General features: G+C 42.1%; 1 protein-coding gene across 4 annotated transcripts in view; it reads left to right on the top strand.

Moving 5' to 3' along the window:
• cntln (centlein, centrosomal protein) overlaps positions 1–16,889 on the top strand; it is a 162,919-nt gene that overhangs the window by 101,524 nt on the left and 44,506 nt on the right. For 3 of the 4 annotated variants that reach the window (XM_037538265.1, XM_037538264.1, XM_017721935.2), the window contains 5 exons: positions 366–540; positions 1,948–2,094; positions 4,105–4,177; positions 6,407–6,488; positions 7,424–7,623. In XM_037538265.1, the coding sequence (XP_037394162.1) occupies positions 366–540; positions 1,948–2,094; positions 4,105–4,177; positions 6,407–6,488; positions 7,424–7,623 (677 nt within the window). The remainder of the gene's footprint in view (positions 1–365; positions 541–1,947; positions 2,095–4,104; positions 4,178–6,406; positions 6,489–7,423; positions 7,624–16,889) is intronic. The other variant, XM_037538263.1, reaches the window with a different exon arrangement.

Raw genomic sequence — 16,889 nt, 5'->3', positions numbered from 1 at the left:
CTCCGCATTTAACCCATCCGTGAAGTGAAACACCACATACACTCTAGTGAGCACACACACACTAGGGGGCAGTGAGCACACTTGCCCAGAGTGGTGGGCAGCCCAATCGTCAGTGCCCGGGGAGCAGTTGGGGGTTAGGTGTCTTGCTCAAGGACACCTCAGTCACCTCAGTCATGTCGGCACTGGGGATCGAACCGGCGACCTTCCGGTCACAAGAGGTTTAGCCCTTATAGTCCTACAGCAGCTTAGCGCCACTATTTTGTCTACCGTAGTTCATCTCATGCATGCAAATTAGAATATGGGCCCTTTAAGTATTAATTGATGTTTGTTGATTTTGAACCTAACTGATGCGGCCATACTGCTAGGTGAAGTCCAGGCCTTGGAGGCCCGGCTGCAGAACTCCAGGAGAGAGGCAACAGAGGTTCGGAGAGCAGAGGTACAGGCCAGGCATGTTGTGCTGCGGCTCAGACAGGAGCTGGGGGTCCTGAAGGCGGAGAGAGATTTCCACAGAGCTTCTGCCCGCCGCTGGAATAAAGCTACGTATGCTGCTTCCCTTCGCGGGACGTTGCTGATGTGCACTTATAGTCTAAGTGTGCAATTTATATGCATGTTATGCATGTATACAGTGATATGCAAATTCCAACTGTCTTACTTTAACAAGATATTAATTACTTAAAAACAGTTTTATATGTTTATTTGTACTTAATATACTGTTTCTCCTAGCAAAAAACACACTTACTGCCAAGATGGTTTTAAATCGTTTTCTTGGCTGCCTAGGACTTTCGGGCAGTAGCACATATTTATCTAAGTGTGTTAGCTGTCGATTCTCAAAACTGAAATGATTTGTAGAAGTTCTTAAAATAAGTTATATAAATATAAAACTTGACTTTTACGATGCTCAGTATGATTGTTACTATTCCAAGTAGCATTACATTTCCGGAAATATCTTTCTAATACAAAATTTACACATTAACCTACCCTGTGCATAATGTCACTTACTCTTTTATGCGTACAATATATTTGTCCAACCCTAGTTAATACCACACAGCTGCATATTGTTTGTAGCCTTCTACCAAAGTCAGAGTTAAAAACATATTTCAGACTTTTCGCTGACTTTGAATAAAATCCCTTTGATTTGAAAACCTTATACCTTAATGGTATAAACCTTATAACATTATGTTCATATTAATAATATATGTTGGAACATTTTGTCACTGCCGATACTGCAATACTAATGTTATAATAGCGCCTCTGGAGCCAGTACATGACTAGCAAACCCAGCTTTCGGACAGTTGTACACACATACGTTTTTCATTAAAACATTTCACTAAAGCCAAAAACTCAATTCTTAAGGACAGAGACTGATTTTCAGGCTTGGGGATTTACTTCATAACAATGGGATCTAACTGCTCACCATGTGGCCGTGAGGGACAGGGATGCAGAGGTGTGACTAAAATAAAGCTCTTTGTGTTTTGGGAGGAATGTGAAAATTTGGGGCAGCGTTTTTGATTTGAGAAAAAAAAAAAAAAAGATTTTTCTAAAAATAAACAAGAAGTATTGTATTTAGAGTTTTTAGAGGTTAGTGTCTGGCACAATCACTTCCCAGTATAAAGTACCCTATGAATATATCGTTTATATATTTAGCTTATTGCTGCCTCAGTAATGCTTTGGGTTTAAATCGTTTAATCATCATAAATATCTACGGTCTGAATTTAATACTTGTTGTTTTAAATAGTTTTTTGGCTGTGGTACCACAGTTTGAACTCATTTGGTAGAGTGCTCCATACAGTCTATGTACCAGTGTATAGTATCTGTTTATATTTGTACCAGTTATGTGATCTTTATATGACTGAGAGGAACCGTGTAACGCTTCCAGTGCGCCTGTTCCACATATAAATCACTATAGAGATAATTTGATTCTTGAATTTTGAATTTTGAACATTCCAGCAGGCCCAGACTCCCAGCATGCAGGCCCAGAGGCCCGACCCAAACACACACGCACCCGGAGCAGCAGCGCAGGACACACACACGCTCGGAGCAGCAGAGGACACACAGCCCTGTCAAGGACGAGTGGGAGGACATGAGTCCAGACAGGTACACACACACACACAGTCTCGATTTTCCCCCAGCCCCATCTTTTTATCTGTCTCTTTCTCTCCTGTCTCCATCCCTCGCTCTCTCATTATTTTTTCCGGCCAGAGGGACAGCACGCATATGCAAAAAGCCATAAGGAAGCGGGGTGATTGAATCCCAGCTCGCGTCTCGTTGGTATTCAGAAGAGGAGGAAGAAGAAGGCAGAGTGAGAAGAAGGGGGAGGGAAAAAAAACCTGTCAGATCCCTTTTGAAATATCCTGGGACGTCTTGCTTGCAGCTTATTGACTGAAATTTGCATGCAGAATTAGCCACCTCTGCACAGCGGAGTTGAGCCGGTGCCAGGAAGCACCAGAATCCGCCGTCGTTCCGTTTCGTCCCGTCCAGAGCAAACGCCATCATCCAGCCGTCACGAGCCCCAAAAACTGACAGTTTGGCAGCTTGATTTAATTTGCGGCTCCTTTGCATATTCACCCCACTGACATGGGAGGAATCCCAGGCAAACCCCCGGCCGGCCCGTTCAGTTAGCTTATGACATGTTGCCTTCACCACAAGCAACCGTTTCTTCCCCCTCACCGCACACCCCCACCACCACCCCACCCCGCCTTCATTTAGCCGAATACATTTTGAATGACCCTCCCTGGCTCACTGGCAGATGTTTACAAGCTGTTTAACATCCTCCAAATTAAGAAGCATCTACAGTAATTATTTTGTGTATGTTTTATGCAAAGCCACTGCGCCGAGTTTCAGAGATTGAAGGGCCGGGAATGATGTGATAGTTTTTTTTTGTTTTTTTTTTTGAAGATCTGAACTGTACATTGCTGTCCTACAGCCCACCCCCTCCCCCCCTCTATAACCCACTCTAACTCTTGTCCTCCGCCACACTGCACTCATAAGGCTCCTCAAAGACACAGTGTGCCATTATGAGGCAGTGAAGTGAGCCTAACTGTGGCTCTCGGGATACTCAACACTGGAGTTGCATGCTAAATAGCATAAAGAGTACATATACATATCTACTTAGAATACAAACAGTACTGTTTCTTTATGTTTCATGCACACTGACTGATATTATGTGCAAATTGATCTGGCATGCATGATAAATTATACTGCATGCATAAAAATTGATATTGCGTGTATTCAGTTGATGTTATACACTCACCTGGCCGCTTTGTTAGGTACACCTTGCTAGTAAAAGGTTGGACCCCTTTTGCCTTCAGAAACGTTCCTCAGAGATTCTGGTTGGTTATTTGAGTTCCTGTTGTCTTTCTATCATCTGGAACCAGTCTGCCCATTCTCCTCTGACCTCTCACATCAACAAGGCATTTTCGTCCACACAACTGACCGCTCACTGGATATTTCCTCTTTTTCGGACCGTTCTCTGTAAACCCTAGAGATGGTTGTGTGTGAAAATCCCAGCAGATCAGCAGTTTCTGAAATACTCAGACCAGCCCGTCTGGCACCAACAACCACGCCACGTTCAAAGCCCCTTAAACCCCCTTTCTTCCCCGTTCTGATGCTCGGTCTGCACTTCAGCAGGTTATCTTGACCACCTCTACAGGCCTAAATGCATTGATTTGTGGCCATGTGATTGGCTGATCAGCTATTTGTGGTAACAAACACCAAAGCACCTAATAAAGTGGCCATTGAGTGTATGTGTGATAACTGATATTGCATTGATGTCACAAACATGCTGGCTGTCCGAGCAAAACATTGTTTCCTTTTTTGTCAATTTTTATTTTTTAAAACTTAATTTGAAAATGCCACCTGCCATTTGCACAGTTACAATTTAATGACGAATATACCGATAGAAATGTTCTGAATTGACTTAAAACCTTGTTACATTCAATTCTATTTAGAGATAATGATGATTTTTCCATCTTCTGTGAAGTTACTTTTTTGGGGAATTGCGGAAGTTTTGTTCTGACAACAACAAAATCCGTGCTGGTGCTTATATGTTGGATATGTATTAATGTGCATGTTATTGTTGTGTAAATGCTGCCTGCCCATTTACAGTGAAACTGAGGAGTTCTCCGACAGTCTGGAGAGCCAGCCTCCTTCACGGACTCGCCGAAAACCCTCAGTAAAGGTCAGAGACACATGGTTTTCACCATATTTCAGTACTCTACAGGCCAAAGGTTTGGAAGCACTGACTTTCAGGAGATAACAGATAATAACAAGAATGCAGTGTAAATGGTATGTACAGTTAGGTAATGCCAGTTAGTTTATTTTGATTGCCCTGGTCATTTTGGGAAATATTGTTGTGTTAAACTACATATGAATAAGCATGTTGGATGGAATATTTTTGAAACCTGGCTTGTAATGCACAGTTTTTGGTTTATTTCTGTCCAAAGGGAATTCCGCCCATTCCACATTTCTGCATGATTCAGTAATTCTGATGAACTGAGCGCTTGTTCACCTGTTGATGTTTTTAAATCCCGACTCAAAACTCATCTTTTTAAACTGGCATATGGTTGATATCATGTGTTTGTGTTTATGGTTATGTATGTGTCTATGTGTGTATGTATATGATTTTACTTTTTATCTACCTTTTTTCTTCTTGTATTATCTATTGTGCAGTGTCCTTGGGTCTCTTGAAAGGCGCTTTTAAATAAAAATGTATTATTATTATTATTATTATTATTAATTTGCAGTAGTGAACAAAGTCAGAATGATTTGTTATCAAATGATCTGTTCTAGAGAAACTTACCAAGTCAGCATTTTTAACAGAGGTGGTGGTCGATGGTTAGGTTCCCGTTGTTTTCATCAACGATTAAATTAAGTGAACTTTTTTAAGAGGTTGGTGGAATGCCTCTTTAAGTACGGATTTGGGATCAAGTAGGGAGTTTCATGCTGAAAAGAGCAAGTTCTGGAACAGCAAGATATTGATAGGGCTGTTTGTAGCTGGCCTTTACAATATTGATATCTCAGAAGGCTGCAACGTGCAAAGGAGCCCTCAAACCAGTAAAATAAATAAATAAATAAATACATTCCATGAGTTTCTGTGCGTGTGTTGATGAATCAATGGGTTCATGTTTTCCAAGAAATATAAATCATTTTTATCAAAATAATGTAGGCCAGTCTTTAACCATGTCACCTTATTGATGGAACAAAAGTGGGGCATCAGGTAAAGTGGGCCAAATGGGGCAGGGCAGACTTGCAGGGCTCAATCACATGTAACTGTGAGAAATAATTACTTCAGGGATGCTTGTCATTCAGCAATCAGTGGAGTTGTGAAATGACAGAAACTTGGATGGAGGACCATGCCTGAACGATTTCTCCTGCCTGTCCAACACCCTGTAAATTCCCGTCTCTGCCTTCCTTTTACTGTGATAAAGGTTTTGCAATCCATACCATCACGGCATCTCCGTTCTGTCCCTCAGACCTACGTCTGTCCGATCGCAGTTAAAAGGTGGGGTCTGGCCTTCTGGGTTCGGCCCAAGTTGTCAAAGTTCTCTCTCATCCCTCGTTCAGTCTTCCTTTATGTTACCACCATATGTTGAAGTCACAGCCCAAACTTGCACATTTTTCTTGGTCTGAATATCATTGTGGCCATGGTCATGACTTTAATTCGGGGGCGGCTACCAGACAGTATTCCACATTTGCTGAGTTAATGCTACATTTTTTATATACTGCAAGTCATATTGAAGCTATGCATTAATGCAGTGGAGTATTTTTTTCTATACTGTCCAGTCCAAGATGCTGCATTGTCCTTAGCTTTGTCCAAGGAGTTTTACTGAGTCACACTGATATACTGTAGTGTGTCTGTGTGAGGTGGAGTGTTTCTGCCAGGTTTCTCCTGAACACTCTTGCATTCCTCTCATCTGTCTCTCTGGGCTCAGTAGACTCCTCTCTTTCTCCCTTCAGAGAGTGCCTGAAGGCTGGGCAACTGCTTCTTTCTATCCACTCTCCCCCTCTCTCTCTCTCTCTCTCTCTCTCTCTCTCCCTCCCTCCCGCTCTCTTTCTTGCTCTCTCTCTATCTGTCAGCTCCTCTCTCAGATCCTCCTCTCTCTGGGCCGTGTGTTTGTCAGCTCTGCCGGCTCCCCTCGCTGTGACAGCTGGAGCGCCTCTCGTTGCTCGTGTCACGCTAAAGAGCTTCCGGATGAATCCGTGATCAAACCGGAGGAGACGAGAGAGAGCGTGATCAAAACCTTTTAACCAGCGCTCGATACAAACCAGGGGCAAAAAGCTGCGGCGGCTTTGATGTGACTACAAACGCTTCCCCGTGTCACAGGAACCGCCACGTTGCTTTACGTTAAACTGTTCCCCCGGATTAACGCTGTCGTGTTTTTGGCTCCCTCCCCCTGTCTCCCCGCAGGGTTGCAGGTACAGGCTGAGCGCTCTCGTAGACCGGCTCAGAGACTTCACCGCAGATCAGCCTCAAAGCAACCTAGGGCCAGGTAGCTGCCTCCTGCTGCATTCCAGCACATTGAACACATTGACTTGCATTCATACACTGATGCATGTCATGATGATGTACTGATAACACATTGATCATATTGGCACACATTAATATCGCATTGGTACATGTAGGTGACGTTGATATGCATTGTTCACATTAATTACATTGATGCACACTGATCTGACTGATCATAGTGATACACTTGTTCACACACATTTGATACCAATAGCACTGCTATGCCTTATTCATATTGGTTCACACTGATATGCATTGATCACATTGTTCATATTAATACAGACTGATCACATTACCAAGTTCTGATCACAGTGACTGTGTTTACATGTACTTAATAATCCGATTAAAATAAAGCGCTTAATAATCCGATTATATCCAGATTTCTGCAGTTACCTGATTATTCAAATGGTCATTTAATCAGCATGCTTCTTATATTGGTGTAAGGTTTAGAAATCTGATAACGAAATCCTATGAAGAGAGATGGATTTCAGTAACCAGATTTCTCAACACGTACATACTGTTACTCGGATTTCCTTCACGTGTGCAAAAACAGATCGTGGCACCAGAAATAAGGAGGCAGTATTTAACACAGCACCCGTGAGATGACAACAACAAAATGGCTTTGGAGCAATGCAGAAACCACCTCCATGCTAAAAGCTGTGATGCTCTAATGAAACCAGTCATTCAGCCCTGACACTTGGCTACAACAACGCATCGGTGAACATTGTCAGTCGACTGTTACTTTGGCCCAAATGCACTCTCTAAAAATCAACACACCCGTTGTTCATATCACCCACTGTTCATGCGCTACTTTTACACTTATATACGCTGACCACAGTGTTGGCATTGGAATGCACTGATGCATGTTGTAAAGTCTCTCCCTTGTTGTTTCTAACCTCTTGCTCCTCCTGCCTGCAGTGAGGAAGAACCTGAGGAAGATGAAGAGCTCCGCACTCCGACAGAGGCTGCTGTGTCTGCAGCAGCAGGTGGCAGTGTTGCAGTCGGCCAGCAGGGCGGCGACACGCACAGCGCAGGAGCACCGCGAGAAACACGCTCGAGCTCAGATGGAGCTGGAAGTGCTCACTCACAGACTGCAGACCAGCAAACAACTCTCACAGGTACAGTACAGTAACAACCAGGGACATCCTGATCCTTTGCTGCCTCACTCTCCTCTATAAGTATCGCTGTTGCAGATGTGTGATCAGCGGATATTCTCGAACCTGCAGCAATGAGGCGCCTGTTCAGAAGTTACCACAGCAGTCTAAAGGTCTGCAGAGGGGAAAATGAGTTTCTACTGCAGTTAAGTTGATTTCATCAAAGCCTGGTTAAACTGGAGATTTGAGAAAATTTTATATACACATAGAAATAATATTAATGTCAAGTTCAAAGCTGTGAGAAAGAAGTGACCACGTTCCTTATAAGACTGGCTTACAATGCAAACACTGTGAATTCAAGACGCTGTGAAGTGGTCATTTCACAGTAGCAGTCCAGCAATACAAAGGTTTTAATGCGTCACGCCATGCATGTAGTAATAATGAAGTATTTGAAGTAATTGGCAGCTAAGCCATCTTCTCTCTCTTTCCTCTTCTCGCTCCTTTTTCTCTTCTCTCCTCTCACTTTCCTCCTCTCTCTTTCTGTCTCTCTTCGCTTCGCTCTCCCTCTCCTCTTCCCCTCTGCCCTGGTCAGCTCAGGGCCGGTTTGTGTATCCTCTGGCCTCATCATGTTTAATAAGTGTGTGTGGTGAACACGGCCAGAGGTCAGCACCGCAGAACAGCACGTCCATCGCCCTCATCTGCTCTCCATCGCCAGTTTTTTTTCCTTTTTTTTTGGGCCAGATCTGCAGAAATTGCATTCATAGCCTATTTCAATTAATGTTTAATAATGTGCTCATTTTTCAAGATGCAAAATCCAGCGCTCTTTATTGCCAGACAGCAGAGCTGGTGCTATTTGGATTTGGTACAGCTCTGTGTGTGCATAAACAACAAGCAATATGGTAAACAAACCAGTGCAGCAGGTGACAAACAGGAAGGCATTACAAACATCACGTAAGATGAGAAATCAGAATCCGAATCCTTTATTGATCCCAGAGGGAAATTGGCAGTTGTTACAGTTGCAACCATTTATGTAAAATAATAAACACTTTAATCATTTAAAACAAAGATGACGAGAAATTTGCAATATGCAAGATTTAAGTACTTATGAATATAGTAAATATGAAACATCTAGTATAAAGCAGTTAAAGTTATTAAAATTATTGTCCCTCTGAGTTACTGCACACACAATTATTATGAAATGACAGTAAGATGTGTAGCAGGACACAACCGTGCCTGGAAACTAGAACTAAAACTAAAACTAAAACAGCAGCAAATATAGAGTCATGCACTGTTGTACTGTTCAAAGGTTTGTGATTGCTTTCCAAATGCTTGCATCATTGTTTAGAGTAATATTTAAATTTGTTTTTTTTTTCTCAAATGTATCTATAAAATGATTCTCGTACGATTCTAGTGCTTTACGTCTTCACATGTTTCAAATAATTAGTAGTAAGCATGTTAGTCAGAAATGTTAGGTGTGTCCAGAATGATGACCAAATCTCCAGATGACTTCTTAATGACAAAAACTGTAGGACATTAATAAAGAAGTTCTAAGGAAGAAGTTCTAATTGACTTTTCATAAAAATAAATAGCCAAAATATTTTTCCTCAGACTAAATTTATAGAAAAAAATAACACCAAGTATAAAGATATAATCAAATTGTATCCAAATCAACTTCCAGTAAAATTAAAAACAAGTAACGTCTGACATTAAGTTCTAATAAAGTTAATATGAGTGATAATCAGTAAATTATATAAAATAACCTTGTGATGTAACTTCTAAATAGCAGTCTGTGTGGATTTGATGAACATACATATGCATACACAGCCACACTCTGGGTTACAGAGACATCCTCTAATCACGCACATGCGCACACACACTCACGCTGTGCGCCCAGCAGGTGTGCGGGTTGTTTGGACAGGTAGCAGACAGTGCAGGTACACTGAGCTCACCTGGGAGCTGATTAAGAGACTTCCTCATACAGGAGGTCAAAAAGGATGCCCTGACCACCCCACACACACACACACACACACACACACACAATGTCTCTCCCCCTGCCTCTCTGTTTGTGTCCTCCAGAAACAGCAGGATGCAGCAGTAATGGCCGAAGAGGGAGGTGTGTGTGTTGTAGTATTAATGTGGCTGTGGGAGGGCAGTAGGTCCGAGCCCTGCTGGCCCTTGATGCAACGCTCTGCTCTAATTGGCTGGATCCAGCTCCAGCATTGTCATCTGATTGGGCAATGGAGAGCAAGGAAAGGAGAGTTTGTGTGTTTGTGTGTGTGTGTGTGTGTGTGTGTGTGTGTGTGCGCGTGTGTGTGTGCGCGTGTGTGTGTGTGTATGTTTGTAGTGGGACAATATGGAAATCTCCTTTTGTGATACCAGTGACCAAAAGTATCCCCATTTTCAGTTATTATTGTTGTATGGTTAAAATATGCCGACAATGTTTTAACAGCACTAATACTTGGCTCATTGTCTAGTTCACAATATTGCGGTCTGAGTCTGTACACTAGTGTTCAAAACATTCGAAACATTATCACTGTTCAAACATTTGATGTTGCTCTTGAAAAGTTTGATGTTTACAGCAGAATACACAGTGAGCAGATAAAGAGCAGTAAGGCAAAGATGTGCATCATACAAAATACAAAATATAAGATATACTGTAGAAATAAATAAATAAGGAAGGCGTCTGTTAAATATAAAAATTAAAATAGAATTAAGAAGCTACACAAATTGTGTGTGTGTGTGTGTGTGTGTGTGTGTGTGTGTGTGTGTGTGTGTGTGTGTGTGTTTTCAATTTTTTTTGTGTCTCACACTTAAGGGTGATGAGGTTGATAGATATCTGACGTGATGCAGCTGCACAAGAGTAAAGAGTGTGTGTGTGTGTGTGTCTGTCTGTGTGTGTGTGTGTTTGTCTGTGTGTGTGTGTGTGTGTGTGTCTCGGCCATGTTTGGCATGAGTGGAGCATGCTGTACAGCAAAGCGACACTTTCATCAGTCAATCACACATTCCTCTGTAACTTACACACACACACCAGGCTGCCACAACTGATGGACACCCACACACTTCTTTCCGTGTCTCTCTCTCTCTCTCTCTCTCTCTCTCTCTCTCTCTCTCTCTCTCTCTCTCTCTCACTTGCTGTGCCCGAAAGATAAGTACCTGCTGTAACACTCTAGTGTCCCCCCACAGTTACTGTCACGATCATTCTGACATGCTGGTATCACATTTACACACACACACACACACACACACAGTCTGACTCTCTGCAGTTCTCATTCATGTCCCCTCATCTTTAACTAATGGAATTTACAGTCGATGGGGGAGATATGATGTGTTTCCTTATTCATATTAAAGCTGTATTTCAGCTCTAGTTCCACCTTAATTCAGATATAGTTCTGCTTTAATTTAGCTTTAGCTCTGCCCTAATTCAGCTCTAATTCAACCCAAAATTAACCCTATTTTGACCCTAATTTATCCCAAATTCTGCTCTAATTGAACTCTTATTCAACTCAAATCCCCCCATAATTTAGCTCTAATTAAGCTTCTTCCCTGTACTGACAGAGTTAGCAACCATTAGCAATCTCGACTTCTGTACTAGAAGTCACCCCAGTTTGGGTAATAGAGGAGTTAGTTACCCTCATTTGTGGAATGGAGTTGTTAAATACCCCATTTTGGGTAAAAGAGAATGTACACACCCCATTTTGGTTAATAGAGGAGGTTAATATCCTATGCTGGGTAGTAGAGGAGGTTAATACATAAAGAAGGTCCATATCACAGTTTAGGTAATAGAGAAGATTAATACACCAGTTTGGATAGTAGAGGAGATTAATACCCCAGTTTGGATAGTAGAGGAGATTAATACCCCAGTTTGGATAGTAGAGGAGATTAATACCCCAGTTTGGATAGTAGAGGAGATTAATACCCCAGTTTGGATAGTAGAGGAGATTAATACCCCAGTTTGGATAGTAGAGGAGATTAATACCCCAGTTTGGATAGTAGAGGAGATTAATACCCCAGTTTGGATAGTAGAGGAGATTAGTACCACAGTTTGAGTAATAAAGAAGATTAAAAACCTAGTTTGGGTAATAGAGGAGGTTAGTATCTAGAATGGGCAATAGAGGACGTTAATGTGCCAATTGTGGCAGTAGAGGAGGTTATTGTCCCGTTTTGGGTAGTCGAGGAGCTTAATGTCCTGGTTAAAACTGCATGTTTGAGTTATAGAGAGGCTTATAGACACACTGGTGCGAGAGAAGTGTTGAATATCCTGCTTTCTTCCGCAGAGGAGGTTAGTGCTGGTTGGACAGGCAGGTGTGCAAAGGGAGCTGTATTAATCTGCAGGTGTAAATCTTCCTCTTTTTCGTGTTCTGCTTTTTTGGAAGGGTTTGGATTAGTGAGGGATTAGCCTCACAGGGGGTGGAGGGAACCTTACAGAATGGGCGCTTACACCCCCAAACATCGCTAAGCTACGATAACTCCCTCACAGCTCTGCTAAACCGGGTGATCACACGTCACTCTGTTAGCTGGATTCATTCAGCCTAATTCAGAACATTAGATGTTAAGGAGGTAGTGTGTGTGTGTGTGTGTGTGTGTGTGTGTGTGTGTGTGTGTGTGTGTGTGCGTGCAACAGTTTTTGCAATATGTATGCAAGTGTATGCAGAAAGCATTAGATTTCTAAGATATTTGAGATTTATCCAAATGAATTCACATTTACTGTGCTTGCTTGTACACCACTCCTTATCATGCTTTTCTGATGTAAAATACTTCCACGTCATATTTTTCCACTGCACTGCTGTAGTTGGTTGTACTGCACCATGAGACCAGATGATGTGTTCACCGCACTAATTTATGAGACTTTGATCCATCAGTTATTTATTATTTTTTATCTTCCACTATTTTTATACTTTAATATTAACTTAGCTGCTGAAGTGTTGTATGATACTGCGACTGCAGCACCTTGTTCAGGTACAGCTGTTAAATAACTTCAAGCGATGCTTTTGGCATCTTCAGCAGACTACACTGGACAGTGCTCAGTGGAGACGTATGGGTAAATTAATGAGAAGCGAACTAACAAAAGCAGCAGCAAAGTGGGAGTTTCCACTGGATGGGAAAAGCAGTGAGTCCACTGGCAGCATGCTTTACATCACTCCAGCCGCTGGATCTTAGGCTTGTGTGCAGCTGTTCTGCGGTGGGAAATCATTTCATGAAGCTCCTGATGCCCAGTTCTTGTGCTGATGATGCTTCCAGGGGCCGTTTGAAGCTCTGTAGTGAGTGATGCAATAGAGAATAAGCAATTTTTATGCCCTACCTGCTTCAGCACTCGGTCTGCTGCTTCATGGCTGAGCTTTCCATTTCACAATAGTAGTAGCTGACCATTGGCAAATGTAGCAGGGCTGAAATTTCACAAACTGACTTGTGGCAAAGTGACATCTACATTTAAAGTACCTGGGTTCTCCAGAACAACCCACTGTGCTGCTATAGTTGATCTACAGAGATTGCATGGCTGTGTCTTTGATTTTATGCACCCGTTAGCACTGGATATGCCTGAAACATGTGAAGTCAGTAATGTGGAGGAGTGTCCACATACATTTGGTAATATGGTGTATGATGTAGGTTGGAACATGTAGCCCTTGTTGCTCTTATTGTATGTCAGTGATGAAAATTGCCCTATGGAGATATTCAGTTTCATATGAACCATGCTCCCTCACAGTGCACTGCTGTTAAATGGAAAAAAAATATTTCTTTAGGGTCAAATTTGAGCAAATAAAACAAATGTAATTATACTATGCAAAATAATGTGATTAATTGTATAACAGCCCCAGTCCCATCTTAGATATGCAGAATCTGGCCTTCTACAAATACCCTGTGTAAATTGTAAACTGAAACTTTTTGGCTTTTGCCAGCCTTGCCAAGAGAGCTCTTAAGAAACGTCTATAAAGCAAAATATTTAGCTTTTATTTAAAATTCTTATGGAATCCGTATTTATCTTCTCGTTCGACCTTCCATTGTTCAGTTTATTTTTGCTATTTTTTTTTATTTCTTTAGCTTTTTTCCACTCTTACTATTTTATTGTAAAGCACTCAGGGACATGGGAAGTGATTTCAGGACTGCAACTTCTAAAAATAATAACAGTAAAATGTTCTGAACAGAATAATTTGAGAGTATTATAGAGCCATGTGTGCTTGTTTTAGTGTGGCGTTTGTATATTTACACTTTCAAACACTGCAGTAGTTGTGCCTCGTTTAAGAGAACATGTATTTTCATTAATACCAGCCCAAAACCAGCCTCTTCTGGGGTGCGTCGGTAAAGAGAGACCGTCTGGGCAGAGTTACAGGCCAGCTCTGAGCTCCAAAACCTAAAATTGCTTTTTAAACTTTATAATAATCTATTGTAATAAAGTTTTATCAGTCATTATTTCTATTTCTCGCTCTGTGTGCGATTCAGTGTTAAACCTCTCCGCATGATTCAGCCGGTTGCCGTGCCACATATCGGAAATCTGATTGGTCACTGCTCAGTTCATTTGCATAAAGTTTGTCCAGAACGAAAGAGCAGAGAGAGGATGTGCGTCAATGATTTGATATGCCAGTGATGTGTATGGATTGTTATCTCTCACCTCAGTGTAGCGCTATATCACATATTCTGTTTTTATCTAGGTAAATAAATAAAGGCAAATCATTTTGTGTGATGTCATTGATCACATGACATATTCGCTGCTTGTTCTGGGTTGACCATAACAGTAATAGTAAGTTGATGAATTGGTCATCTGTGGCACCTGGGTGGCAGTAGGGGTCACACGGCATCATTAAATTAAAAACGCTTGTTTATCATTTTTAGGCACTGCCTGTCATCTGTCTGATGCATCTTGTGTGCAGCATCCTTAAGCGTCCTGGGTTGCGGTACCGTCGCCGGACACGTGGGCCAGCTCTCTGAGAAATGCCTGAAATCCAATCTGCACTTTACGGGAAACTCCATCAGTGCCACACTGCAGAAACCTAAAGCAAAAAGCTTCTATTAAAAGGTGTCAGCAACCAGATAGCACCCGCACGCCCTCGTGCCAGCACTGTATCGGTGATCCAGACACTGTGTGTGTGTCCGTGAGGGTGGGTGGATGGGTGGGGGGGTGGAGAGAAAGTGATAATTTTCTTCCTTTGTCCCGTATTAGAAGGTTGTTTGATCCTGTAACTGAAGACAAGTCCATTGTGTTGATGCTGCAGACAGAAATATTACACACAGTGTATGAGCTTCAGTCAGATAAAAGGTCTGTGAGAACACTGATACAGTGCATGTGGTCTAACACCCCTAACCACGGCAAGTAAATCCTGTTCTTTACAAAACTGTTTTCATGTGCAAGCGCGAATATCTGCACGTGTGTGTGTGTGTGTGTGTGTGTGTGTGTGTGTGTGTGTGTGTGTGTGTGTGTGTGTGTGTGTGTGTGTGTGTGTGTGTGTGTGTAAGAAAGAGATTAGCCGCAGTCCTCTGCTCTGAGCCGAGCACCGTGTTGTTAATCTCTCAGAGTGCACTGGGCCGAGTGGAGATGGCTCTATTACGGCTGCCAATCACAGCACAGAGAAGGTTAGAATAATCAGCTTCATTAGCATATGTGAAAAGTTGAATCATAACCTCCTGCTCATCACTTAGACAGGAACGCACAGCTCATCTCACATGTTACAAAGTGATTGTTCGTATGTTAGACTGGTTCTAGTTTTTGGTCCCCGAGTTCCTTAAGGCTGCGTTCAGCGTCAGTTTAATTCATCTACCATTGCTCATCCGACAGAACACCTACTGAACTACTCTGCAGTGACAACTGAGAAGTGGTAAAGTTCAGCAACCTCACTGATCTTTAGTTAAATTTGGGGAATCATATTCCTTCAGACAGGGGTGATGCAATAAGTATTCATTATAATTATTAATTATTATTAATAATTGACCGCCGAGCTCTCCTGCTACCCGCTTCAGACCAGCTGCCCATACCCCAGCTACCGCCACCTGCCTTGGACTAGCTGCCACAGCGGATCATCTGCCTCCTCTACTTTCAAACCAACCATCTCCATGTCCACCTTCACTACATCCATAAACCTTCTCTGAGGTCTACCTCTTCTCCTTCTACCCAGCAGCTCCATCTCCAACATTCTTTTCCCAATATATCCACTATTCCTCCTCAACACATGTCCAAACCATCTCAACCTGGCCTCTCTGGCTTTATCTCCAAACTGCTCCACCTTCACCGTCCCTCTGATCTGCTCATTTCTAATCTTGTCCAGCCTGGTCACTCCCAACTAAAATCTCAGCATCTTTGTTCAAATTCTCCCGTTCCACCTTAATGAGGCAGCAGTTACATTCTGCCGCTTCAGGGGAAATTCTCTAGCTAGCTACCAAGACATCAGCATACTATAAGCGATTTATGCCTGTTATGAAGAAAAGTACAGTACATTAAAACGTTTCTTTTTTGGAGTGTGCCTCTGAAAAACCTCCCTAACACTTTGCCTTATCCCTCTATCTCAACAAAAATTGGGACACTCTACTATTAGGCGTCAACGCTTGAAACGGAGGGCTAAGGAGCAAGGGGTGAAATGACATTGGGCTTTATTCTAATACTGTGTTTGCATGTTGGCTTTGAAGAAAACTCATTCCGTGTTTTGTAGCAGTATCCAATGGTCTGTGCATTTCAGAACTTTCTAATCTCATTGGAGTGATGACAAGATGTCTGTAATTCCTCGTTATTCTTGTAAGGAACATGTTTTGTTCGTGTTCAGTCTCCATTTGACAAATGAACTTCATACTCCACCAGCCGCAGTCTGATCAGATAACTGTGTGGACAGGTAAGTTTCCTGCTGGTTTAGGTTCATGTCATTTTCTTCTTTCCGAGAATCCTCGCCTGCTAAACGCGTATGAGTGAGTCTACTACTTTGCATGATTACTTTGTTTACTTTATCAATTTTATTACATTTGCTGCTTTTTTACTTTACTTTGTTACTTTGTCAGCTGTAAGACCAATTTCTAGTCCAGGCGTCAAGTGTCGCTCGACAGAGGAAAGAAAAAACTGATCGAGAGATGTTGCAGCGCTGTAGACTTTCATAGTCCTGCGCCAGTGACAAAACGTCAGAATAGAACATGATCTGTAGTTTCTGTGAACTTGCTTTACAAAGCAGATATTGAAACAAGTAGTGATGCCTCACAGACCAGGCTGAAAACAGCTGCTGTAGTGAAGCTACATTAAAAGTAAGGATTTTAAGCTGCAGGTTCACTGCAGCAACCAGAAATGATGCTTATTTTCCATATGCGTTTCACTAACAGCCTCG

This window comes from Pygocentrus nattereri, chromosome 5, assembly GCF_015220715.1.
Source record: "Pygocentrus nattereri isolate fPygNat1 chromosome 5, fPygNat1.pri, whole genome shotgun sequence".
NCBI lineage: Eukaryota > Metazoa > Chordata > Actinopteri > Characiformes > Serrasalmidae > Pygocentrus > Pygocentrus nattereri.
This window is presented reverse-complemented; position numbering and strand designations above follow the sequence as displayed.